Raw genomic sequence first — 25,212 nt, forward strand, 5'->3', positions numbered from 1 at the left:
TGTAAATTGTTTTCTGAAAAATCAAAGCATATGATATCCACTGTATATTCTTTGTCTCCTTTGGCAGTGACTGCCTCAAAGAATTCCAGTGAAATACTGAAGCATGACCAGCCCTTCCTGAATCCCGGACAGCTATTCTCACTCAAGCTGTGTTTTTTCTAATGTTTCCCTATCTGAACCTGGAAATTACTTTCTAGAGATCTCTGTCAAGTCTTCTGCAGTTTCCTAGCGCACCTTTGTAAACAGCAGAGGAAAGCAAACTTGGGAGGTCTGCTGAAACTTCTCAATTTTCTAAGCATTCCTCAAAATAGGAATGAAAAAATATTAACATTTTTTCAAGATCCGAAAATATGTGCGTGCTTCATATGACAGGTCTTTCTGATTCTCACATTATGCTACATCAATTCTTCAGAGTGCCTGCCTGTGCAGGGGAAAGGACATGGAGTGTTACAGAACATAGATAATTTGAATGGGCATGTATGGATTTGAGCCACTTGCCCATTCATACACCTTACCATTTTTAAGCTCAAACTTACATTCTATGCCAAACTTAGAATCTATTCAGATTCTAAACTTCATGTTCAATAAATACATATATAGATATAGATATATATAAATATAATTTCTAGTTGTCAGATTCTTTTCCTTCTTAGATTTTTTTGGCATTTCACAAACTAAGAGATGAGCTTTGCTCCTGTTTTACAAGCAAAAAATTGAAGAAAAGTGATGTGCACAGTGATATGTCAAATCAGGAAAAGACCAGCCAAGATGTTATGGTTCCTGCCTCCTGTACTTTATTAATTTCATACAATACCTCCCTATTGGCTTAAAAAGACCTGTCTTCAGTGCGGTGTTGAAATTTTAACTAAACCATCACAACTATTTTTCTCTCTTAAAAAATAGTTTACACGTAAATAATTTCACTACCAGGCAGTGGGCATCCAAGCACACTGCTGATAATAAAACAAAATCCTAGTGGTATTTAACATATTCAAGCAAGAACTTTCCCAGCCCACTACATACGGGTTCATTTCCTAATTGCTACGTAACTCCACAAACTCAGTTTTTATTTGTGTAGCAACAGACAAATATGGCTGGACTGCCTTTCTCAGCTAGAAAGTTCATATTGACTGTTATATGAGAAATTTCTAGCTCAAGTCTAGCATGAGTACATGCAAGGCTTCACACTTTTTCATGGTTGCTTATCTGTCTTCCTACCCTATAACAGAAGTGTCAACCTGTTCTACTACACTACAACTCAGAATTATTGTGCTTTGCAGAGAATTAAAAAGAAAGCATTTCTTGCAAATAAAGAATTATTGAGGTCCCTTCCAATCCAAACCAATCTATGATTCTAAGGTTAGGTGTCTTTTTTTTTCCTTCTTTCTTTCTTGATACCGTCTTGAACACCTGACTTTAGGTTGCTAATGAGTTAGACAGGAGTTAAGAGATGCAGATGTATAAATAAATTTATAATCCTACCACAACTGTAGCAAATGGTCACTAGGAAGAAGCTGAACTACCAATGATAAACATAATGCACAGGAGTCAATGGTAGATAAAGCTGGGAGAAAGGACAGAAGATTTTAAATCTTTAATCAAGTCTTGTGCATGCAGTTTGTTCTCTGTTTTACAGGGAGAAAGTTCCCCTCCTGATTCTGGCACTTCAAACTTAACCATTTCAACACTGAGCACCTTTGTATAAATCTAGTCCTCACTACATAAGTAAACCAGAGACAGAAAAATATGCAAGTTGGTTAGGCTCTCCAGCATTCACCAAGGGGCTAGAATCTATTTATTAATAGTTAAGTGATAAAGGGAAGAGGTCAGCAGCCAGTCATTTCTATTTGGACTTTAAAAAAAATAATCTTTAAAATTCAAGGATCTTAAAGACATTAATGAAATATTACTAAATATTTTAAACTATCTGTAACACAACAATTCTTGTAAGGAAAACCTGTGTTCACAAACTGGGATTTTGCGTTTTGAACCTTGAAAGTTTAGAGGCTTGCTAAATTCTGCTTATGGTACTAAAGTGTGGTTTGTATTTCAAAAACCCTATTTTCTGGACAAAGAAAGCACTAATAAAAAGTAATTTCATTCAGCAAATCATCAAACTAATTCATCTCATTGTGTCCAATAAGGTGGAAATGATTACACAAGGTGGTAAAAATCTCTGCTTCCTGTAAGTCACTGGAGTTTTATGCTTGTTTTCTCTAAGTTAGGATTTGATCCCAGCAGTGTAGGGATCAGTTGATATTAATGAATGATGATAGCAATTTGAATTTTATAAAGTTCTATGGGATTACCATGCGATTGTTTCATTCATTGAGGTATCACTGCTGGCCAGAACTTCTCTGTGTCCCTTTGCATATTCTTTCTCATGTTCATATATTTGCTATGAAAACAGACAAAGCTATTTTTGGCAACTGCACCACCTATTCAAGAAAAGAGTTGGGGATCACTTTCATTAAAAATCTTCCCCTTTCTTACCCATTTCTGTACACAATATGGGAGTCAATTGTCAAGGTAACTCAGGTCTCACCAGATCAATGGTCTACCTTACTCGGGCCTCTCCAGCACAGAAGTTTCCTGACTCATCTTTTTACCCTTCCTTGGAGGTCTGTAACAATTTCCTATAAATGTTTTAGTACTTCTTTTAGCTACATTTTGTGTTTGTCACATTAGCTAACCCACATATGCAATTTTACTCAAAATACCACCTGCACTAACTAGATCACCACATCACTTCCCATATTCTGAATTTGTCTCTTTGGTAAATTGTATACTCTGATATTTTAATATTAAAACAGTTAACCAAGAGCCAGAGAGTTTAATATTTGCTTCTGAAGCATCACTTCATGTTCCTCACATTTTTACATAGATTATTTTCATAAAAGTAAGTGAATTTCCTTTCTCTAGGCAGCACTTTCTATCGATATTATTCACTTCAACAACTTAAAAATTACTTATCCTTTCAAGGTTGGCTAATCTCTCTCCCATCTTTCACTACCTATCCTTTTGCTAAAACAACATACATAAAACCAAATACTAAAATTACAAGACTACTTCCCTGCTAATTTCTTATACAGATACAGCCTGTCAGTCCTAGATGACTTTGGATCAGCCCCAAACAAAAGAAAATATTCTGGGTAGTATAATCCTGTATGGAACAATGTGATCTGTATAAAAAATCACTTACTGAATCACCAGCACCTCTATTCTCTCCTAGGAGTTCTCACATCGAAGCAATGCCTGAATTTGTGTAGAGTGATTTGTGACTTTCCAGCTGTCATTCATTAATTCTTAGGAAATACAGCATACAATACAAGAGTACTCAGCCTGAGGTTGTGGTCTACAGTGTCTTAGGAAGAGTGTAATTTGCCTGCTGAATGTTCACAGAATTACAGAACAGATTGGAAGGGACTTTAAAGATCATCTAGTTCCAAACCCCTGCCATGGGCAGGGACACCTTTCACTAGACCAGGTTGCTTAAAGCCCCATCCAGCCTGGCCTTGAACACTTCCAGGGATGGGGCACCCACAACTTCTCTGGGCAACTTGTTTCAGTGCCTCACCAGCCTCATAGTGAATAATTTCTTCCTTATATCTAATCTAAATCTACTCTCAGTTAAAAGCCATTACACCTTGTCCTATGCCTACATGCCCTCCCAAAAAGTCCCTCTCCAGCTTTCTTGTAGATCCCCTTCAGATACTGGAAGGCTGCTGTAAGGCATCCCCGGGGCGTTCTCTTCTCCAGGCTGAACAACCCCAACTCTCTCAGCCTGTCTTCATAGGAGAGGTGATCCATCCCCCTGATCATCTTCATTGCCCTCCTCTGGATTTGCTCCAACAGGTCCATGTCCTTCTTACGTTGGGGGCCCAGAGCTGGACACAGCACTCCAGGTGGGGTCTCACCAGAGTGGAGCAGACGGGGAGAATAACCTCCCTTGACCTGCTGGTCACACTTCTTTTGGTGCAGCCCAGGACACAGTTGGCTTTCTGGGTTGTTAGCGCACATTGCTGGGTCAGGTTGAGCTTCCCGTCAACCAACACCCCCAAGTCCTTCTCTTCATGGCTGCCCTCAATCCATTCTGCACTCAGCCTGTATTTGGGCTTGGAATTGCTCCAACCCATGTGCAGGATCTTGCATTTGACCTAGTGGAACTTCATGAGGTTTGCACAGGCCCACCTCTCCAGCCTGTCAAGGTCCCTCTGGATGGCATCCCTTCCCTCCAGCATGTTGACTGCACCACACAGCTTGGTGTCTTTGGCAAATTTGCTGAGGGTGCACTCAATCCTACTGTCCATGTCGCTGACAAAGACATTAATGCAGATCCCAATACCAGCCTCCGAGTAATGCCACTCATCACTTGTCTCCACTTGGACATCAAGCCCTTGACTGCAAGTTTTTGAGTGCGGACACACAGCCAATTCCTTATCCACCAAATGATCCATCAATCAAATCCATGTCTCTCGAATTTAGAGACAAGAATGTCGTACAGGACAGTTCCAAATGCTTTGCAGAAGGACAGGTAGATGACATCAGTTGCTCTTCTCTTATCTACCAACACTGTAACCCTGTTGTATAAATCCACCAAATTTGTCAGGCACAATTTGCCCTTAGTGAAGCCATGTTGGCTGTCATTAATGACCTCCTTATTTTCCATGCGCCTTAGCGTAGTTTCCAGGAGGATCTCCTCCACGATCTTGCCAGGCACAGAGGTGAGACTGATTGGCCTGCAGTTCCCCAGATCTTTTCTTTTTTCTTTTTTAAAAATGAGGGTTATGTTTCACGTTTTCCAGTGAGTGGGAACTCTACTGGACTGTCATGACTTCTCAAATATGATGGATAGTGGCTTAGCAACTTCATCTGCCAGTTCCCTTAGGACCTGTGGATGTATCTCATCAGGTCTCATGGACTTGTGCACCTTCAGGTTCCCTAGATGTTCTCAAATTTGATCTCCTACAGTGGGCGGTTCTTCATTCTCCCAGTCCCTGCCTTTGTCTTCTGTGACTTGGACGGTGTGTCTAGAGCAACTGCTGGTGAAGACTGAGGCAAAATGTCATTGAGTACCACAGCCTTCTCCATATCCTGGGTAACCAGGTCTCGCATATCTGGGAGACTTTTTTTCTTTTTCTTTAAAATTGTTTTCAAACAATAACCATAGGCCATTATTTCTACAAGCCCTCAAACAAATTTCACTCCTCATGAAATACTATGTCAGTTGCACAGACCCATAAAGGAGGAAGGGTAAGGAATTGCATCTGTGGAGAGTCATCTATGAAAAGAACTGCTGAGCTGAAGACAAGGGGTTTTACTCCAGTACTTTGCCCATTTATGTTTCTTTGGCAGATAGGAGAGCACAGGCAAGCCTAACACCAGGGGTGAGAACTGACCTGGGCACTCTGATCCACTGGCTTGGGCACTTCACCATCCAGCTGACCTCTAAAGTCGTCCTGTTTTAGAAATAGTATTGCTTAGCTATAACTGACTGCTAGCTGCCTCATTTCTTTGACCAGAGACAGGAAAGGATGTTGTGATGTACCGGCCCCGTTTGAGGATCCAAGAGCCTGGGGACCTACCTTAGAGTGAGCCAAGGAGCTGCTCGCAGAAAGCCAGTCAGAAAGACTGTGTAATGACTGCTTCATCAAGGACTTCTGGCAAAATCTATTACAAGTTCAGTTCAGCCAAAAGCTCTGCACTTTTAGACATTCTCTGTAGCAGTACTTGAGCACACAGGGAAGTTTTCTGGTGGATCTCAGGAACCCCAGGCTTCTCAGAAATCTGAGAAGGCTGCACTTGGGTTATTTTTTAGGTCTACTGGTCTCTTGAATTTACATGTTAATTAGCCTAAACTGCACATTAGGTACGTAAGAGCTTTTTTCCCCCTTTAAGTCTTACACAGTTGACTCAAGAAGTAAATAAAAAGATAGAAGCAGGAGGTAAACCTGAAACAAGAATCACAATGAAGTTAACAAAGCATAGCCATCATTCAATGTTTAGTAGGCACCACAACAGCAATTATTTTAAGGAAGGATTTGAAAAACAAAGCTTCAAGTATTTTCATGGTGAACTCCTCCCATGCTCAGGGGTTTTATTGCTTTTAGCTATTACATCTGCAGCTGAAGCTAACTGTGAAATTAGCAGTTTATTTATCCCATGGTACTCACACACACATTTGCAACAGTAGAAGTGAGTAAGGGTCAACAGTGAACAATGTGAGTAAAAGTGAGAACCCTTTTTACCAGATTTTGTAATTCAGTATTTAATCAAATACCTGCAGAGATTCACATATTGAAACATTTCCCTGTTCCTTCTTGCTTATATCTACTGTTGCTTATATATACTGTTAACACACTGCTGTTATTTCTAAACAACATAACATGAGCTCTGCCAAATGAACAAGACAGGACAAAGGAAAGTAGATCTTTAAATATCGCTGCCTGAATTGCAAGGAAACAGAAAATACCATTAAGTATAAAATAGAATAAAGGCCTAAAATTTGTAAACAGCTTTTGATTCTGTAATATTTAGTAAAAATAGGTCTCCTTAGGAATGCATGTACACATTAAGATATTTTTCAAAATGATATCTTCACAAAATCTACATTAGAACTTGTAGTCTGTTTCTTGTATTGTGTCCTATCCTTAAAAATATATAAACACAAATGCTGAATGGAAATGGAAATTCACTGTTTCTGATTATTTAGCCACAGATTTGAATCAAGACTGAATAGAATATAAAGTTGTTGCCAGTCTTATTTGGAGGGTAAAACCGATAAACAGAAAAGCATACTGAAGGCATGTTAACAGTGATAAAAGTATCTAGACCACTAACCGTGCACATAATTACCAATAATTTAGATTTATCCATCTGAAGTCAAGATGTAATTATGCATTATTCTATTTTATACTTAGACACCTCTGTAAAATATAAATTTTAGCTTAGTGAACAATGAACATACAGGTGTTCCTAAGAAAAGTGGAATCTGAGACATCAGAAAAAAATTATATTTTATCTCCCTCATTCATCCCAAATCAATGGAATATAATAACCACCACTATTTCTTAGTGATTTTGTATGGAATTGAAGGTACATATTGAAATTTTCTTGCAAAAGCAACAGCAGTAATATCTATGAACAATCCATCATCTGAGCAATCCTTTTAGAAAGTTTAGTGAGTGCTTCTTTGCTTTTCTAGTAATTTCTTTAAGGCTGGAATTTTTTTGAAATTGTGCATTTGAATTAAACTAAGACTACTTCTATCATATTTATGAAATGAGAAGCTGAGTTACCTGTATGGCTGTGAGGATATTGGCTAACGCCTGGCCATATGTGTCATGGCAGTGAACAGCAAGAGCACTCAGAGGAATGTCTTTCATAACAGCTTCCAGCATTCTTTTCATACTTCCAGGAGTCCCCACACCAATTGTGTCCCCCAGAGAGATTTCATAACAGCCCATACTGTACAACCGCTTAGATACCTGATTAAAAACAGAGACACACAGAGGTCAAGATGAAAGAACAAAAAATAGGGTCAAGAAGATACATTAAAAAAGACATACTTCTGTACAGGTTTCAGGTTTTGACCCACCAAGGTGCCACCATGTATCAGAAACCCTCTATTTACTCTTTGAAATTGTCAGGCAAGAATAATATCTCATAGATCCTCTTACTTTAAATTTATAGTTCTCCTTCTGTACAAGGAAGAACCAACCAAGCCAAATCTATCAAAACTTGCTTTTTGATTTTTCCACAGAATCCAAATAAGCAAGATTTCATACTAAGAATTACGTTTCTGTTGAGCCCTTTCCCAACATTTTGCTCCCTCTGGGGATTTCCCAGCTGTTTGGTTTTCTCTGTGTACTCCTCAGCTTATGAGTTGTACAGGGTAAATATCTGCCCCTTTGTCTAGTTATTACACAGAGCAAAGCACATGGTTGAACCAAGACAATAAATAATTAACAAGAAGCCTGATTTTGGTTTCTCGTGGCACTGAAAACATCAATAAAAATGAAGTTTTAACATGTTGCAGTTAATATTAATTTTGCTTGCTTTTCAGGAAACTTAACATTAAAAGACTAACAAAGCAAAACTGTAAATTAACATTCTAGTCTTCAAGTTTTAAAATTTTTCTTGATATCAAACAAAACCCTACAAATTAGTTCCTACTTACGTAAGTAAGAACTAAGTGTTTCTGGAATTATGTATTTGAGTTCTTCATATGTGTACAAGATTTGAGGTCTGGCCCCATAATGTTTGTATGGAAAGAGACATACACTAGGAAGCACAAAAATATGTTTGCACCAAAAATACTGCTTCAGAAATTGAATGTAGGAACTTTCTATCTTAGACGTGCTGAATTTATCTGGAAAAGGCTTCATCTTATTTTCAGTTGCTGAGTATGTTTGTCCCCTTTATCATTCTCCACTGTGTATCAATGATCCCCAAAGGCCACTACACTGGAACAGAATCCCAGTCTGGAAATTAACTGTTTAGATATGAAAAAAATACAGTCTTTTTCCAAGACATCTTCAGTTGCACTGCAGTCTGCTGTTAAAGCAATTCCAGGACTCCATCAATGGGATTGCTGTGAACATGTCTGAGGAAGCTGACAAAGTGCTGCTCCAGCAGTCTCGGAAGTGCTGGATTAATAATGCTGTTCACTTAATTCAAAGAACAGCTGAAAAAGAACTTCAAGTAGTCTGAATTGCTCTGCTTAAATCGTGGAAGGGCTATGACTATTGCAAAGGTAGTAAAACTCTTTGTGCTTTAAAGTCAAAGAGCTCCTGGTTCGCATCAACATAAATTGAATATACTCTCTATGAAGGGACATTCACCAGATTACAAAAAATATTCTATCTTGCAGCATGTTTTTATATCATCAACACATGCCAGGTGTTTTAACTGGGCTGCTGTTGCAAGAAAAAAAAAATCATCTGCAGTTACCTCTAGTTAATCCCCAAACTTCAGCTTTGTTTAAGACCAGGGATAAAGAAGCAGACTACATTTTCTGCTTGGTTTTGTTTTGTTTTGTTTTGTTTCATTCATGATTCAAAGCTTTTCTAGATGAGCATTTTAGTGATGACAAAGAGACAATATCAACTGCTAGAAATCACATTGCGTTCACTTTCCCATGCTCAGTCCTTAGGTCTTTCAGCTTCTGAAAACAAAGTTCTGAAAGATGAAAGAAGGGAGGGGGAAACTCTGCTAAGAAGCTGAGCGGCATCATTGACTTGTCATGATTTAACCTTAAACTAACCCTTAAAAAGAGATGTAAATTTAATTTCAAGAAGAATGTGCATGCTCAGAAGCTGGGTGGGCATTTTTCATATTGGCTTTTCTACCCTACTATAGTAGGAGGCAGCCCATTAGTTATAATTTGGTAAGATTTCATTGTGGATTTTTGGGAGGAGGGTGGGGGAGAAGACAATACACTGTTTTGGCAGTGTAATCAGAATGTGATATGAGCTTGCAGCTTTGTTGACTGAACGGGGTTGTGTTCTGCACCATTGAGCAGTTTATTGCGCATAGGCTTGTGCTACTCCCCTTGGGAGCATTGTCCTGACACCAAGCATTGATCAAAATGGGAACTGGGGACCCAACACTGCAACCCTTTAGGCATGTGAACAATCCTACTGCTGGAAATAATATCTAAAACTAGACTCTTAAACTGAATACAAAAGGTCATAACAGTTACAGATTATTTTAAGCAAATAATAACATAAAACACACTGCAGTAATTGTGCTGTAAGGGAAACTGTAATAATCCAACAGCATTCAAATAAGAATAGGTACATTTTCTGCAGCCTGATCAGCATGTATGCTGGATAACAGGAAGCTAAAGTTAAAAGGAAGCTAAGTGGAGAAAGTATCAGACATAAAGATAAAAACAGCCAAGTATATGACTGGAAGACAATGGATAACACAACTGGCTTCAAGGATGTTATACGGTGCTTCCAACAACTTATTTGCCTAAGATGGAAATTCACAAACCATGGGATGATAAATGGTTTAACAGTGACTCCATTGCAAGAAAAAGCAGAGGGATAAAAAGGACTACGCAGTTTATTTTAATATATGATTTTTTTAAAAATAAAGACCCATATGTGGATGTACCAGATGGATTCTAAAAGTCTGAAGGCATCCGAAGTTTGCACTTTCTAGATAACTATTAGTAAAAGACTTACGTACCTAGTAAGCCAAAAATGTATGTAGTCTGGTTAATGAGCCACCTCTCCTACTCAGTTTTGCTCCAGTTAATTTTTTTTTGCTTAAAAGGAAAGTCATTGTCATTAACTGCAAAGGAACAGTCTAAACCTTTCAATCATAGCTGCTGACTATAATGCACAGTTCTAAGAGTCACACACTCCCATGCCGAGGAAGGTGATGACCAGAGAGGCAGCTCTCTGAAAGGGTTTAGCAACACGGCTATTATTTTGATAACTCTGATTTAGCAAAGCATTAGCGCACATGTTTATGCAAAATCCATTAACAGCTAATCAGATGCTTCTATATAAATATCAGTGCTTGCTGAATCAAGGCCTCAATAACTTTAATGAGGCAGCTTTTATTCTTAAGCACATACACAGTGGTATACAGATACACAAGAAGACACATATTAGGATGAAGACAGAAGATAAAATATCTGTGTGAGTAAAACTTTGCAGGTTTGGAACACTAAGTAGCACTCCCACTGGCAAACTGAAAGGAGCTCTTTTGTGCAAGGAGAGTAGTTAAAAAACAAGGAACACATGGAAAGAAGCCTGTTGGGGAGTAAGCAGTGAGCAATTTACCAACAGCACAGCTGAATCTGTCATCACTGCTCTAACTAAAGCTGTGTCACTTCTAACTTTCACTTCATTTTAAACCAAATTAATTTAGAAATACTGAGTACCTTCCAATTTAGCAATTTTTTTTTCAAAGAGCGTGAATATATGTGGCTGTTGTGGGAGAAGCATTATCACAACTTCCATCTGGAATGCATACTAGAAGAAGATGCAGGAGAACAGGACCTGAAAGCCACACACGCAGAACACAATATATCAAACAAATGTCAACTAGCTGCTAGTGCTTCAAAGGAAAAAAAAAAAGTGATTTGGAGATTCTGCTAGATCACCAAAAGTAGTTGATTAAGTGCAACAGAGAAGACAAGTCTTTCTTCAGGAGGAAGGCCAGTGTGATCTGCCTCATGTCTCTTGAATTCTCTCCACTTCTCTACTGTCTATTTCAGCCTTCCTACAAAATTTAACACTTGTGTTTCACTCATCTCTTTTCCTGCTGGAAAAAAAAGGCTGGACTAAGACATCATCTTTCTTCTCCTTTGTCATAAATGGGAAAATGAGGTAGGGAGAGAAGGTGCAGCTCCTTCCACCATAGCAGTAGAGCAAGTTAAGTGACAGGAAATCATGTTGGGGATGAGTTTTGTTCCATGTGTCAATGACATGACACTGGCCAGGAGGACAATGTTGTAGCAGTGGCTCTAGCGGCTGACAGTGCAGTATGCTTATGCCAGCATAAAACTGATTTAAAAGTAGATACCCTTTGCAAGAGGTTGTAGCTGGAAATCATGTCATACAACATGGTCCACTGACATATGTGCTTGAGTCTATTTCCTTAAGCATTTCCTTACCTTCTTGTTGGAGGAAATAGCACATAATATTTTTCCTCAGGAGGAAATAGCACATAATATTTTTCCTCATGACTGATAACAATCAAAACATACTATTTTCCTCAGATTTGACTGCATATGTTTGAGTGAGTTTAGGTACCCAGTTTTAGTATTAGCTATGTTTTATGTTTCTTTTCCTTAAATTTTATCCATTAAAGATATTTTCAGTATTAAGTAGAGAACATTACTTATAGACTTTTTAAGTTGTATTTTTGGTTCATTAAAAAGACAAGCCAGAAGTTCACTCTTACTTCTGCCACTTTAGCTGGTATGATGTTTCCTTCATACGGGCAGCCCAATGCACATGACACATACCTACAATAAAAAGAACACACAAAGATATTTCTGTTTTATATATGTGAATCTGTATCCATCCATGTTAAACAAAATTTTGAATATTTAAGCCAGTCAAAGTAGAATATATATTTGAATGAAAAGATGCATTTACATCAGATGAAAACAGTAGGTTATCTTTTTTACTTTTTTAAATCACAGAACAGAAATGTATAGCTTTAGTTCTGCTCAATGTATGTCACAAGTTGTAAAGGACTGGCGATGCAGCCAAGCTAACACTGCTGAAAGAGACTTCAACTTTTCTTGGTATTTCCTTCTGAAGTTGTAAGAGCCAGCTCAAGTTTTGCCTTGCTTGGCCCATACAACGTATTCAGAAGAAAGTATCATTTTCTTCTTTGTGCCAGCTACCCCAACCATAGAGAGCAACACATGGATACAAGAAACTTACAACAACCCCACCATCTCATAAATCATTAGATTTGTGGTGAATGGGATAGCTTTCACCCTCTGTACTGGCATTTCTGTCCCAGTGCCCCAGAAGAATTACAGCTCCCTTGCAAGCTGTAGTTTAGGTGTGCCTTAGGACAAGAAGAAACTGAGAAGCCAGCCCGTGTCTCACAGCAGCTATCAGCTTCACAAAGCACAAGAATCAAAAGCCACAACCACGCCTCCGTTGTTCAGTCTTAATGCTGTGTTAGCATAGAATTTGGCTTAAATTTCTTTTTTTTTTTTAATGACAATTAAGAGCCATGAAATTCCAATCATCCTTCTAATTGTTTATCTTAAATTGATTAGGAATAGGATTAAACTAACCAGAAACAGCCATTCAAAATCAAAATAAGTGTGGCTGTAGAGGGATTTACAACAGATTCAGAGGCAGGTAGAGCCCCAGTCCCTGTGGGAGGTTGCTCAACTGCTTAATACATCACTGATCCCCCATCATTCCCTTTCCCTCAATGCTGAAGGATATAATGTAAAATTATACACTGTATAATGCAAATGGGATCGAACAGATGCCAGTTTGTATGTAGTCAAGGTCCGCAGGGTAAAGGATGTATTATTTCTTTGCAGCTGAAGGAGAACTGATGGATAGAATGTGAAACTAGGATGAGTAACAGTCAAAAACAAATCTTGACAAAATGTCAACATTTTAAAGTATAGAACATACTGCATCCCTCATATGAAGGTACAGTGTTGGTGCATGGCAAGTAGCAGTAAGAACGAAGCAAACCTTGAACCTAAAAAGAATTTGATTAGTCCTGACAAAGAAATGGAAATGAATTTTTTTTCCACAAAAGTGGTTTGGTCCATTACATCCTGCCCATAATTTTAGTCCAGATGCCTACCAGGCATGATTTCAATTATCTCTATGTCATTATGAAAAACAGGTTTGAAACTTCACAACTGACTTCATTAAATATCACCCTAATTTAGATGTCAATGTTTAAGTTTCAGAGTTCTAAATTTTCTTATCTACATTAATGATAAAAAAATAGCTACTGTTAACAGTAAACACTGCCCTGCTTTTCAGTGACACATAACTCAAAAACAATTCAGGATAATTACCTTAATTTTTTTATGCATACATAGTTTTTCAAATGAAACCAAGCATAAAACATTTCAGACCAAAAAGATTGCTTTTTACATAATACTACAGTGCCTAGAGCTAGTGAATACATAGACTTTTACTGAAATTATTTTGCAACATCAGCCACAGCACTTATTATGATATGAGCAAGAACAGCACTAAATACAAAGTAAATGGAAAACATACAGTACATATGTGCACATGTTCACTTTAATTACATATCTCTTTACATGTTCCTAATGTCTGCCTATCTTAGATCAAGCAGACGTGCATTTGGTAGTGATAATGTGGCATGAATGACATCTGGAATGGAGTAGGACAAACAAAAGGTATCTAGAGAACAAGGGAATACTCCCTGTGGTTCACACCAGCGAGCAGAAACTCGCCTGAGCTCACATAACTCAGCTGAGCCTGCTGGGGTATGAAAGTATGTGGTGACCTGAGGAATCTGCCTACTACAATGTACAAATCTGTTTGAGATTATGAACTCTCTGCATGCTTACACTATTACGACTAGACTGACATTTTAAACAAGGAAAATATGATAGATATAATATATCCAGACATCTGATATTCAGTATTAAACTAGAGAAAGTAGGGATTATTGAAAGAATTTGACAGGTAAAGAACTCCCTACCAGAGAGAGAACAAAGTCCTGTGAAGAATTAAAAAACTGTTTTTCAGTAGAGTTTATCAAGGATGAGTTTGGCGGAATATATCTAATATTTTCATTTCATGAATTGGCATAAAAAGTAGAGATGTGGTAATAGTATTGAATTTCTTACTATCGTCAATACAAAAAAAAAAAAAGCGCACTGGTATTCCTTAGAGCAAGGACAGAACAATAAAAATGGGACTGAGCTGATGGCAATGACAAAAAAAAGTGAAAAGCTTAAAGTGAGGCTGTAAAAGAGTAAAACACACTCCAAACATCTACCAGGATAAGCATTTTTGATAGAGGACATAAAACATGAACTCCATTTGACAAGGTCTTGCTATGTTCTTATTGGAAATAAGAGTTACAATTTGACTCGTTTGTAGAAAAGACAATGCAAGCTGGAACAAACGCAGGCAAAAGCTGAGTACAACTAGCAGGGGCAGAGAGAGCCCAGCATATGAAAGGAGAAAACAGGCATGCCTGTGTGAAAGAGGGAAGATAATCGTGTGTCCAGTCTGAGCATTTGCCAAGACATTAAGGCAGCGGTGGGTGGGACGCTTTGTAATTGCATTTCTGTGGTTCCAAATTAATATACTTAGGTAGAGAGGAAACAGGTTTCAATAGGAGGGTAGATCTGTTATCTACAGATATGTTTGGCTGTTACATTTTCTTTTCTGTCTGTGAAATAACCCATAAGGCATTAAAATCACAAGAGAATTCAGCCAAAGCAGAGCTGCAAGACCTCCACCCACACCCCTCCAAAATGGGAGACAACTTCGCAGAACGTGCTGGAGAACTGCTTAGAAAAAAGGAAGTTAACAAGACGGAGCCACAGAAAGCACCAAAAGACACAAGTTTAAAGAAGAGTCTGGTCAACTACAGCAAACACTACTGACAAGTCAAGAAGAATAAGGATAGACTACTGTTTCTGATATCTTGTCATCAGGGAGTTTGGTGAGAGCTGTTGCAGTTGCAAGCATGGAACAGAAGCCAAAGTGTAGGAGTTATAGGAGGGAATCACAGAGGAGGGTCTCCAGACAGTAATTATAAACAGCGCCTTCAATGAGCTTAGGAATGAAGAAGAGATAGGCGATGAGATATGATATGAAGAACCAAGTAGGGTCAGAGGTACAATTTTTAAGAGGCAAATGCTTGACTATATTGCAGTGGAAAAGAGCCAGAGGACAGCGAGAGGTTAAGAAAGAGAATAAGGCAGGGAAGCAATAAGAGGAAGAACAGAACATGGGGTCACTGGGGCAAGTGGAAAGGGTACAGATGGAAAGTAGACAAGAAACTCCTGCTGCTCTGACAGTGGAGAAGAAAGAGAAAGGATTAGGGGAGGGAAGGGAGAAGGAAGCACATACTGTATCTATTTTTCCTTAGGAGAAAAAGCAAGATCCTATGTGAAGAAAAGCAGCAGAAAGAAAGAGGGAAGAGTTTGAGCAATGAGTTACAGAGGCAACTGGGATTTGTTTTGGGGATTCAATTAAGTTGGAGGATACAGCTGTTTTCTAAAATGATGGTAGGACGGAAAGAAAAAAAGACTTTGTAATGCAAAAGACTGTCTTGGTCTCAGGATATTCACCAGAGACACGCAACAGTATGAGAGCAGAAGCAAATATCTGGAAGTTCACAAAGCAGACTCTGTAGTGGAAGTGTGTAATTCTAAGTATGTGCTTAAATCTTTGTTGAATGAAGGCCAGATATTTGAGTAGCTTAACTGCATCTTTAGCATGCAATCAAGAAAAGAGCCCATGCAACCAGAGGTGGACAGAAGGACCTGCAATAAGTGAACATACCTATGCAGCTGCTTTAAGAACACAGGGGTATTTAACAGCATTTAATGCTGTTTGTGCTCAGTCAGGTTCTGTGAAATCAGAATTCCTCCTTTTAAAAAAAAAAATGATAAAAATAAGTTCTCTACTTGTTTCGCCTGACAGTTTACCCAGGCTCTTCCCTGTTCTATAGATTGCACTGCGGGCGAGTATCATTTGGTTTTCCCCTTAATTGTTTTCTATGCAGATAAAAACAATTCAAAAAATAACCCCCAACAGGTTTACTGTTTAATATTTTGAGCAAAAATTCTGAACAGCCTCTGGGGATGGGGAGAAGGAAGAGGAAGAGAGGTTTCAGTTTCTTCCAGTAAGTCAAAACCGAACTGCAATGTTCCACAAATGGTATAGACAATATAAGGTCCCCACGATCAAGGTCACTGGGAATGGTGATAACCACCACACCAGCCCAATGACTGTGAAGTGCAGAGTACAAAACCACAAACAGGGCAAATGAGCGAACGTTTCATAACCAAAGTGTGTTAAAAGGAAAATGAATCCAAGCAGAAACTGAACTCCATGTTGTAATCAGCCCTTTGTCAGCTTGTTTCAGCAAGATTTCCAGAGCCAGATCCACAGCTGCTACCACAGCTGGAAGCACGGAGCCTCCTGAGAAGCCAGTTGCAGACTCAGATGCTGCTGTTTCCTGTTTATTATTATAGTGTAAGTTCGCATATAATTTACCATGTTCACTGCAGATGTATTTATTTTTATTGGATGTTTGTGCTAAAATGTATATGCCTATCATTTGGTGAATTCATAATATTAACGTTGATATGTTCTGTCTCTTTGCAAAGGAAGCCATTTGTTAAAAACAGGCAATCTTTACTGTAAGGAGAGGGGAAATACAAAGAAGAAAAAAGGGAACGGAGATTATTCCAGAAACAGAGTCTCCAAGCCAAGGCCAAAATGTGTAAATAATGCCAGGATTTTTTTTTCCACATTTGATGAAAAAAAAAACAACTCTCCATGTATTTAGTGCCCAGTTGCAAGCAATATTTATGCCATTCAAAGTGAATTCTATGGTAATAATATTTGTAATTATTTTTAGAATGCCCATAAAACAGTTACATTGTGAACTATGTTCTAGAAAACAATCCCTCTAAAACCAGAACAAAACTCTTGATATAATGAAGGGTTGCTTAACCACTTCACTTTTAACAACTATACCAAATTATCCACGGAGCAATCAGTAACACACTAGCAAAAACTTTTCATTGTTACCTTATAATTTCATACTAACATTTCAAGCCTTATTTTATGCTACTCTTTAAGAAATAGGGATTATTTTTACTTCCTACAGGTATTCCTCTTTTTTTTTAATTTAAAAAAAAATAAAAAAGAAGCCACTCTTCTGGCCTAATAATATTTTCTATCTGCAAAAATAGGTAAAAGTTGATATAAAGTTATTCCTAAAGAAAATCTTTCCTCTTACATAGTGTAATCATCCAGTATGACAGAGTTTAGTACAACGGGTCCTACATCCTTTTCTTAACCCGTCTCCAGTACAGAGAAATGCACCAAGTCCCCACATCCCAGCAATCTCCGGCTTCTCAGACTTCTCCAGGGGACTGGGACCAGCTGGTTTACTACTGTGAAACCCTGTAGATTTGTTCACTGTTCACATACTAAAATGTGTTACTTCCAACACTATTAAATGTTCATCTACATTTTCCTATTCCCATAAACTCAAATATAGGCTCCTTTATAGTGACATGAAGGTGTTAAATTTGTTTTACCATCTAAAGAAGTTATCAATATAATTGTGACTACGCTAAACTGGACAGTGTAGTCTAAAAGTCGGGGATTAAAGCAACGTGAAAAAACATGTGTACTCCAGCCCTAAGTATTCTCTAATACCAGAAAATATGAGTTTGAACTTTTGGTCTGTATTCGTAAAACATACGTAGCTTTAAACTATATCGATTTGTGCAAAACTGAATTGTTGGAGTTTATTTCATGGCACTTCTAATTAGGTATATAAAATACTATATTGTAAGGCTATCCAAATATCTTGAATTAAGGTATTTATGATGAACTGTAACAAAATAAAAAAAGAGGATTATTGAACTGAATTATAAAGATCAGATTGCCTTGATAATAAGAAGTTTCAGGCAATCAGGATGTTCCTTTATAAACAAAATGGACTTCATTACTAGTTTCTGGAGTTACTTGTTATAAAGTATATTAAAATAAAACTGATGTACTCTTCCACATATATTTCTTTTTCAAAATAAATCAAAATATGACTAGCAAGAGATAAAGACCAATTCTTTGGTCTTTATAAAGTGATAAGACCCAATTCTTTCTCTTTACATTTCCACTATTTTTGTCCTATCTTGTGTATTAGCATCAAAGTAAACCAATAATTATTTCCTATAATCAACAAGGAATTATGTATGTTGCTATCTGTAACCAAATATAAAACATAACATAAAAGGTAATAATAATATCACATACAATCATTTGTTTGATTTCTATTTGTCATAGCAAAAATATTGCTATATTTCAAGTATATCAACCAGTATTTGAATTCTATACAAACACAGATGTAAGCCAAATATTGACACATTTCTATATGCTTTTATGTATTGTGAGCTTCATCATATTGCTCATTCTTAAAAGACATAGGACCATAAACAAAGGAATTACATACACGAGTTTAGAATTAATGTGTGATTACATATACTTTAATTTATGAAGCAGCAGCTTTGTAAGGAAATGCTTCTAGAGTCATTTCACAGCAAATATTTGCATCTATTTTTCTAACACTGAGCCTCTGAACATTTGCATACACATTCACATTTGCACATGCAAATAGTCCAAATGGCCTCAAAAGGGCCGTTGTGGCATGAAATTTTCTCAGGACTGTGACATAAATACAGCTTTTAATTGCTTGTCATGCAGAAGTGTGTTTTAGTAGAGAAAAAAAATACAGCCTTTCAGATCTTACATTCCCAGTTTATATTTGTTAGGACTAACACAGTCCTATATAGAGCTGAATGTTGCAGAGGGAGATAGTTTGACTTTATTTCACTGTCATGGGACACAGAGTAGGTAGTAAAGTACCATTTGTGGAAAAGGAACATACACAATTCCTTACTTCCTCACTGTTCTGTTGTACTAACTGCAATTTATTTGTGTTTTTTTAAATTTTGGAACACATTAACTTGGAAGAATCTAGCTTAATCAGAATTTACTTAACATTTCTGTCATATGTACATTAAAAATACATTTAAATTAAACCACAATCCAAGTCACTACTTGCAATTAGCATTTGCTACAGCTTTTCATCAATCCTGGCTGTTAGGCTTCACATTTATTCACTGAAAAGATGTGATATTTTTAACAGTACCTGGATTATGCATTAAAAGATGCAGTTCTAAAAACAGCAGTATTTTGTGTAATTGCACATGCAAAATACACGTAGCAGTAATTAGCTGACCATACAGTTTATAACTGATTTGGCTCAGCATCTTCACAGAATGTGTCCCAGATGTTATTGTAAGGTTTTTATGCATGTACAAAAAAACAAAAATAAAACCCCCTTTATGATGCTAATACATAGTCTAACTTCTAAGGCCATATGCAAGATTTCAGTTCTTCATAAATATTTGAACTGATTTTGTAAACATTTAGAAAACTGTGTACTGTGCTACAGATTTTAAGCATGACAGCTGACAACATAAATTTTCTGGATGATGATCGAGTCAATGTTAGTGCAGCTGTAGCAACAGTAAGACATGCAAAAGCTTCAAGTTTAGTTTCAACTGTTCGAGTGCATTTTTCATAAGATTTAAGGATTGCCAATGATTTATGCTCACTACGTAAATTCTAAATTGCCATGAAAAATAGGAAATAAAATTTGAACCTCTTAAAATTATTTTTGGAAGTATTTTTCAACTGCACAAATAAGGAGTTAGGGCAAGGCACTAAATTATCCATCTCCTGCAAATAAATAACACTTTAAACAATAATAGTGCTTTAGAAAGGAAACAATTTCTGTATTGAAATTAATGTAAATACAATTTATGCATATTAATACTTCCATTACCTAAATAATTCCAGCAAAATATTTAGCCTATGAAATTTCTATTAAAAGCCAAAATGTGTAGTCCTGGGAGCTTGTCTAAGCAAAGGTGATAGGTTTTGGGCATGGTTCTTTAGAAGCAGACAATCTCTAAAACGGTGATTCTCAGTGCACAAATTTTTCTCCATATAGTGCACAGCTTTATTGCGTGTTACCTTGCAGCACAAAACCTATTAATATTTCTTATATCTATGGTAACTTACATAAATTACAAGGTGCTAATCCTTAGCCTGCACACAGGTAGGATGTAATTCATCTGTTCCTAACTTCTGAAATCAAAGATAATCATCTGCAGCCTATGCCCTAGATAGGCCATCTATAGGATGACTAATATAGGATAGGACCAGAGCTCCTTTGCAGCCAAAAGGATGGATCATCTGGAGAGTCATTCATCTTATCCTAAGGCAGGTTGCTTTAAAAAGCAATATGATAAATCATAACCTGAAGGCTCCCTACTTCCCTCTGATAACTACAGGCACATTTAGCATTATAAACTCAGACTTGTTGTGTGGTCATGCTTGGCTTTGCCTCAGATTACAATTGCTGTAAACAAGATATAACTATTTTCAGTAAATAGAAGCCACACAACAAAATAAAACCTGAAACTAATGTTCTCATTGAAATTAAACAGCAACAAGTCAAACCAAGAGCATCAATTCTAAATACTGAATATCAACTGATGAATCATGTAACATCCCATCTTTTTGTTTCCAAATGCTGTGTTTCAGGTCATTTAACAGAAACTCCCAAATTTCAATTTCAGAAACCATCAGTTTCTGCCCCTGCTTGACTGTCTATGTGATACTTACAGATCTGGATATAAAGCATAAAGAACAACTTGCCACAAAGCCTTGACTGACTCAGCATTTAGAGAATTTTGCATGGAACTGGGATACAAAAATGGCATTTATTTTATCTGTCACTAAAAGCCGCTTCTTTAGTATCAGCAAAATACAAGATCATAAATCTCAGGTCTTGATAGCTACTACCTTTTTTATTGTTTTATTTCCAGGAAAAAGTCACCTTGACTGTACTCAATGTTTCTATGAAATCTCTGTTTAAGTTTTACTTTCTGATCACCTTTTCCAAGCCAGTTTTGACTAAGGAAGAAAAGCACTGTGTTTTTATCATTCATTTATATAATTGGATTCTTTGATAACAGCTGGTTTTATAAGACATCTGTGCAGACAGTGATACGTGGGAAAAGTTTATCTAGCTGACACAAAAGGATGCTGGGACGGGAATTAGCAGGGCTCATTTGGAGAGCTTTAAACTAGATATGAAGGGGGATGGGGTTGTAGCTGGGCTTGCATCAGTGGGCGAGCACTCTAGAATTGATGAAGACCAGGAGGCCTCCCATACCCCTAGGGTGAAGTCAGTGTGCTCAGCTCGCTCTCAAAAATGCCTGTACACCAATGCACGCAGCATGGGGAATAAGCAGGAGGAGTTAGAAACCTGTGTTCGGGCAGGAGATTATGATCTGGTGGCAATTACAGAGACATGGTGGGACAGCTCACATGACCGAAATGTGGTCATGGATGGCTATGTCCTTTTCAGGAAAGACAGGCCAGCTAGGCGTGGTGGTGGAGTTGCTCTTTACGTGAGAGAGCAACTACAATGTGCTGAGTACTGTCCAGGCACGGATGAGGAGTGAGCTGAGAGTCTAAGGGTGAGAATTAAGGGGCAGGCTGGCAGGGGTGATACTGTTGTGGGTGTCTATTACAGGCCACCAGATCAGGCTGAGGAAGTAGATAAGGCCTTCTATGGGCAGCTGAGAGTGGCCTCACAGTCACAGGCCCTGGTTGTTGTGGGGGATTTTAACTTCCCTGATGTTTGCTGGAAGGACCATTCAGCCAGTCAGCCACAGTCCAGGAGGTTCCTCCAGTGCCTTGATGATAACTTTCTGATGTAAATGGTGGATGAGCTGACTAGGAGAGGTGCACTGCTGGATCTCGTCCTCACTAACAAGAAGGGTCTGGCTGAAGCAGTAAAGGTTGAGAGTTGCAGCAACCATGAAATGGCGGAGTTCGAGATATCGGGTGGCAGGAACAGAATAGCAAGCAGAATTGCAACCCTGGACTTCAGCAGGGCAAACTTTGGCCTTTTCAAACAATTGCTAGGGGAAATTCCACGGGCAAGGCTGCTTGAAGGTAAAGGGGCCCAAAATAGTTGGTTAGTGTTCAGGGACTGCTTCTACCAAGCTCAAGATCAGAGCATCCCAACATGTAGGAAGTCAAGGAAGGGAGCCAGAAGACCTGTGTGGTTAAACAGGGAGCTGCTGGGTAAGCTCAAGTGGAAGAGGAGAGTTTATAGATCATGGAAGGAGGGGCTGGGCACTTGGGGAGAATATAAGGCTGTTGTCAGAGGATGTAGGGAGGCAACTAGGAAAGCTAAGGCCTCCTTAGAATTAAACCTGGTGAGAGGGGTCAAGGACAACAGAAAGAGATTTTCAAATACATAGCAGATAAAACTAACACCAGAGGCAATGTAGGCCCACTGATGAATGAGGTGGGTGCCCTGGTGACAGAGGATACAGAGAAGGCAGAGCTACTGAATGCCGCCTTTGTCTCTGTCTACTCTGCCGGAAGCTGTCCTGAGGAGCCTCTTACCCCTGAGGCCCCAGAGGGAAGTCAGGACAATGGAGGAGTCTGCCTTAGTTGATGAGGACTGGGTTAGGAAGCAATTAGGCAATCTGGACATCCATAAATCCATGGGTCCAGATGGGATGCATCCACGGGTGCTGAGGGAGCTGGCTGAGGTCATTGCTGGACCACTTTCCATCATCTTTGCCAAGTCCTGGGAAATGGGAGAAGTGCCTGAGGACTGGAGGAAAGCAAATGTCACTCCAGTTTTCAAAAAGGGCAAGGAAGAGGACCTGAGTAACTACATACTGGTCAGCCTCACCTCCATCCCTGGGAAAGTGATGGAACAACTTATCCTTGGTGCCGCCTCAAGGCATATCAAGGATAAGAGGGTCATTAGGGGCAGTCAACATGGCTTCACCGAGAAGAAGTTGTGCTTGACCAATCTCGTCGCCTTTTATGGAGACAACTACAATAACGAGGTGGATAGATGATGGCAGAGCTGCAGATGTGGTCTACCTTGACTTCAGTAAAGCGTTCAACACAGTCTCCCACAGCATCCTCACAGCTAAACTGAATAAGTGTGGTTTGGATGATCAGGTAGTGAGGTGGACTGCAAACTGGCTGAAGAAAAGAAGCCAGAGAGTCGTGGTCAAGGGGGCAGAGTCCAGTTGGAGGCCTGTATCTAGTGGAGTGCCTCAAGGGTTAGTATTGGGGCTGGTATAATTCAATATATTCATCAATGACTTGGATGAGGGAATAGAGTGTACTATCAGCAAGTTTGCTGATGACACCAAGATGGGAGTAGCTGACAAGCCAGAAGGCTGTGCTGCCATCCAGCGAGACCTGGACAGGCTGGAGAGTTGGGCAGGGAAAAATTTAATGAAATATAACAAGGGCAAGTGTAGAGTATTGCATCTGGGTAGGAACAACCCCAGGTTCCAGTACAGGTTGGGGAATGACCTATTAGAGAGCAGTGTAGGGGAAAGGGACCTGGGGGTCCTGGTGAAGAGCAGGATGACCATGAGCCAGCACTGTGCCCTTGTGGCCAGGAAGGCCAATGGCATCCTGGGGTGTATTAGAAGGGCGGTGGTTAGTAGGTCGAGAGAGGTTCTCCTTCCCCTCTACTATGCCCTGGTGAGACCACACCTGGAATATTGTGTCCAGTTCTGAGCCCCTCAGTTCAAGAAGGACAAGGAACTGCTGGAGAGGGTCCAGCGCAGGGCAACAAAGATGATTAAGGGAGTAGAGCACCTCCCTTATGAAGACAGGCTGAGGGAGCTGGGTCTCTTTAGTTTGAAGAAGAGGAGGCTAAGGGGCGACCTTATTAATGTCTATAAGTATATAAAAGGTGAGTGCCATGAGGATGAAGCCAGGCTCTTCTCGGTGGCAAACAATGATAGGACAAGGGGTAATGGGATCAAGCTGGAACACAAGAGGTTCCGCTTAAATTTGAGAAGAAACTTCTTCTCAGTGAGGGTGACGGAGCACTGGAACAGGCTGCCCAGAGGGTTGTGGAGTCTCCTTCCCTGGAGACATTCAAAACTCACCTGGACATGTTCCTGTGTGACCTCATCTAGGCGTTCCTGCTCTGGCAGGGGGATTGGACTAGATGGTCTTTTGAGGTCTCTTCCAATCCCTGACATTCTTGGATTCTGTGATTCAATTCAATGTAAAACTCCTCAAGTCTTCTAAATGTACTGCAGTGTTTGGAAACTAATGAACTACTTCCACTGAAGTCCTAATGAATTCCCTGTAATAGTGCAGGCTTTTGTTGGGTATTAGTACCAGAGGAAATTATGGTTTAGTCTTCTAGAATTAAGTTGGAAATGATGGTCTGCTTCCATAATCTTCCCCCTCATAAGCAGCTGAAATGTTGTAAACAGATTTATTTACTTCCTGGATTTGCCATTCAAAACTGATGTTTCTTCTTTATGGGCATTTTTCCACTTGTTAACTGATTTAAAGTTTAAAGTCCACCTTCAAGAGCTTTGTTCAACTGCTGAGACCTACCACTTTAAAAAAGTCCTTCTGAATTCTGCATTTCTGTGTTCATGCTCCTCCTACTGTTTTTCTGGTCCTCAGAACTCTACTCAACAGAAGACAGTACACTGGAGCTTAAAAGAAAGTACTGAGGTAGATGAACACTAAACAATCCTTTTTTAAAAATTATTTTTGAGCAATCATTCTCAGTGCTTCCTACACGTTTCTGTTTATGTCATTTCTCTTCATCTCTGTATTGCTGCTTTTTCTGTTTGCTTCATTACGTGGTTCTTGATACCCTTCTCTTTGTATCTTTGCATTCACAAGGATCTTCACAAATAAGCTTAGATAAGTAGCTCCGGTGTAATGGAAAAGAAAACGGATATGAAAAACTAAGGCTGTTGAAAGCCTACCATTTAAGATTATTTCAAGTTTAAAAGAAGGTACTCTAGAGAAAGATAAATACTGGACAATGCCAGTTTCATGCACTGGAGACTCCAAACACTTAAAT

The 25,212-nt window shown here is 38.8% G+C and overlaps 1 protein-coding gene and 1 long non-coding RNA gene across 5 annotated transcripts in view; one reads left to right on the forward strand and one right to left on the reverse strand.

Annotated features, from left to right (window-relative positions):
- HMGCLL1 (3-hydroxy-3-methylglutaryl-CoA lyase like 1) overlaps nucleotides 1-25,212 on the reverse strand; it is a 136,805-nt gene that overhangs the window by 27,812 nt on the left and 83,781 nt on the right. For all 4 annotated transcript variants that reach the window (XM_065056125.1, XM_065056126.1, XM_065056124.1 and 1 more), the window contains exons 6-7: nucleotides 11,926-11,989; nucleotides 7,299-7,487 (exon numbers count right to left, since the gene is read on the reverse strand). In XM_065056125.1, coding sequence (XP_064912197.1) covers nucleotides 7,299-7,487; nucleotides 11,926-11,989 — 253 coding nt within the window. The remainder of the gene's footprint in view (nucleotides 1-7,298; nucleotides 7,488-11,925; nucleotides 11,990-25,212) is intronic.
- Nucleotides 16,509-25,212, forward strand: part of LOC135578982 (uncharacterized) — an 82,921-nt gene continuing 74,217 nt past the window's right edge. Inside the window, exon 1 of the long non-coding RNA XR_010471163.1 lies at nucleotides 16,509-16,709. This is a non-coding gene — a long non-coding RNA (uncharacterized LOC135578982). The remainder of the gene's footprint in view (nucleotides 16,710-25,212) is intronic.

Source organism: Columba livia, chromosome 3 (genome assembly GCF_036013475.1).
Source record: "Columba livia isolate bColLiv1 breed racing homer chromosome 3, bColLiv1.pat.W.v2, whole genome shotgun sequence".
Lineage (NCBI taxonomy): Eukaryota > Metazoa > Chordata > Aves > Columbiformes > Columbidae > Columba > Columba livia.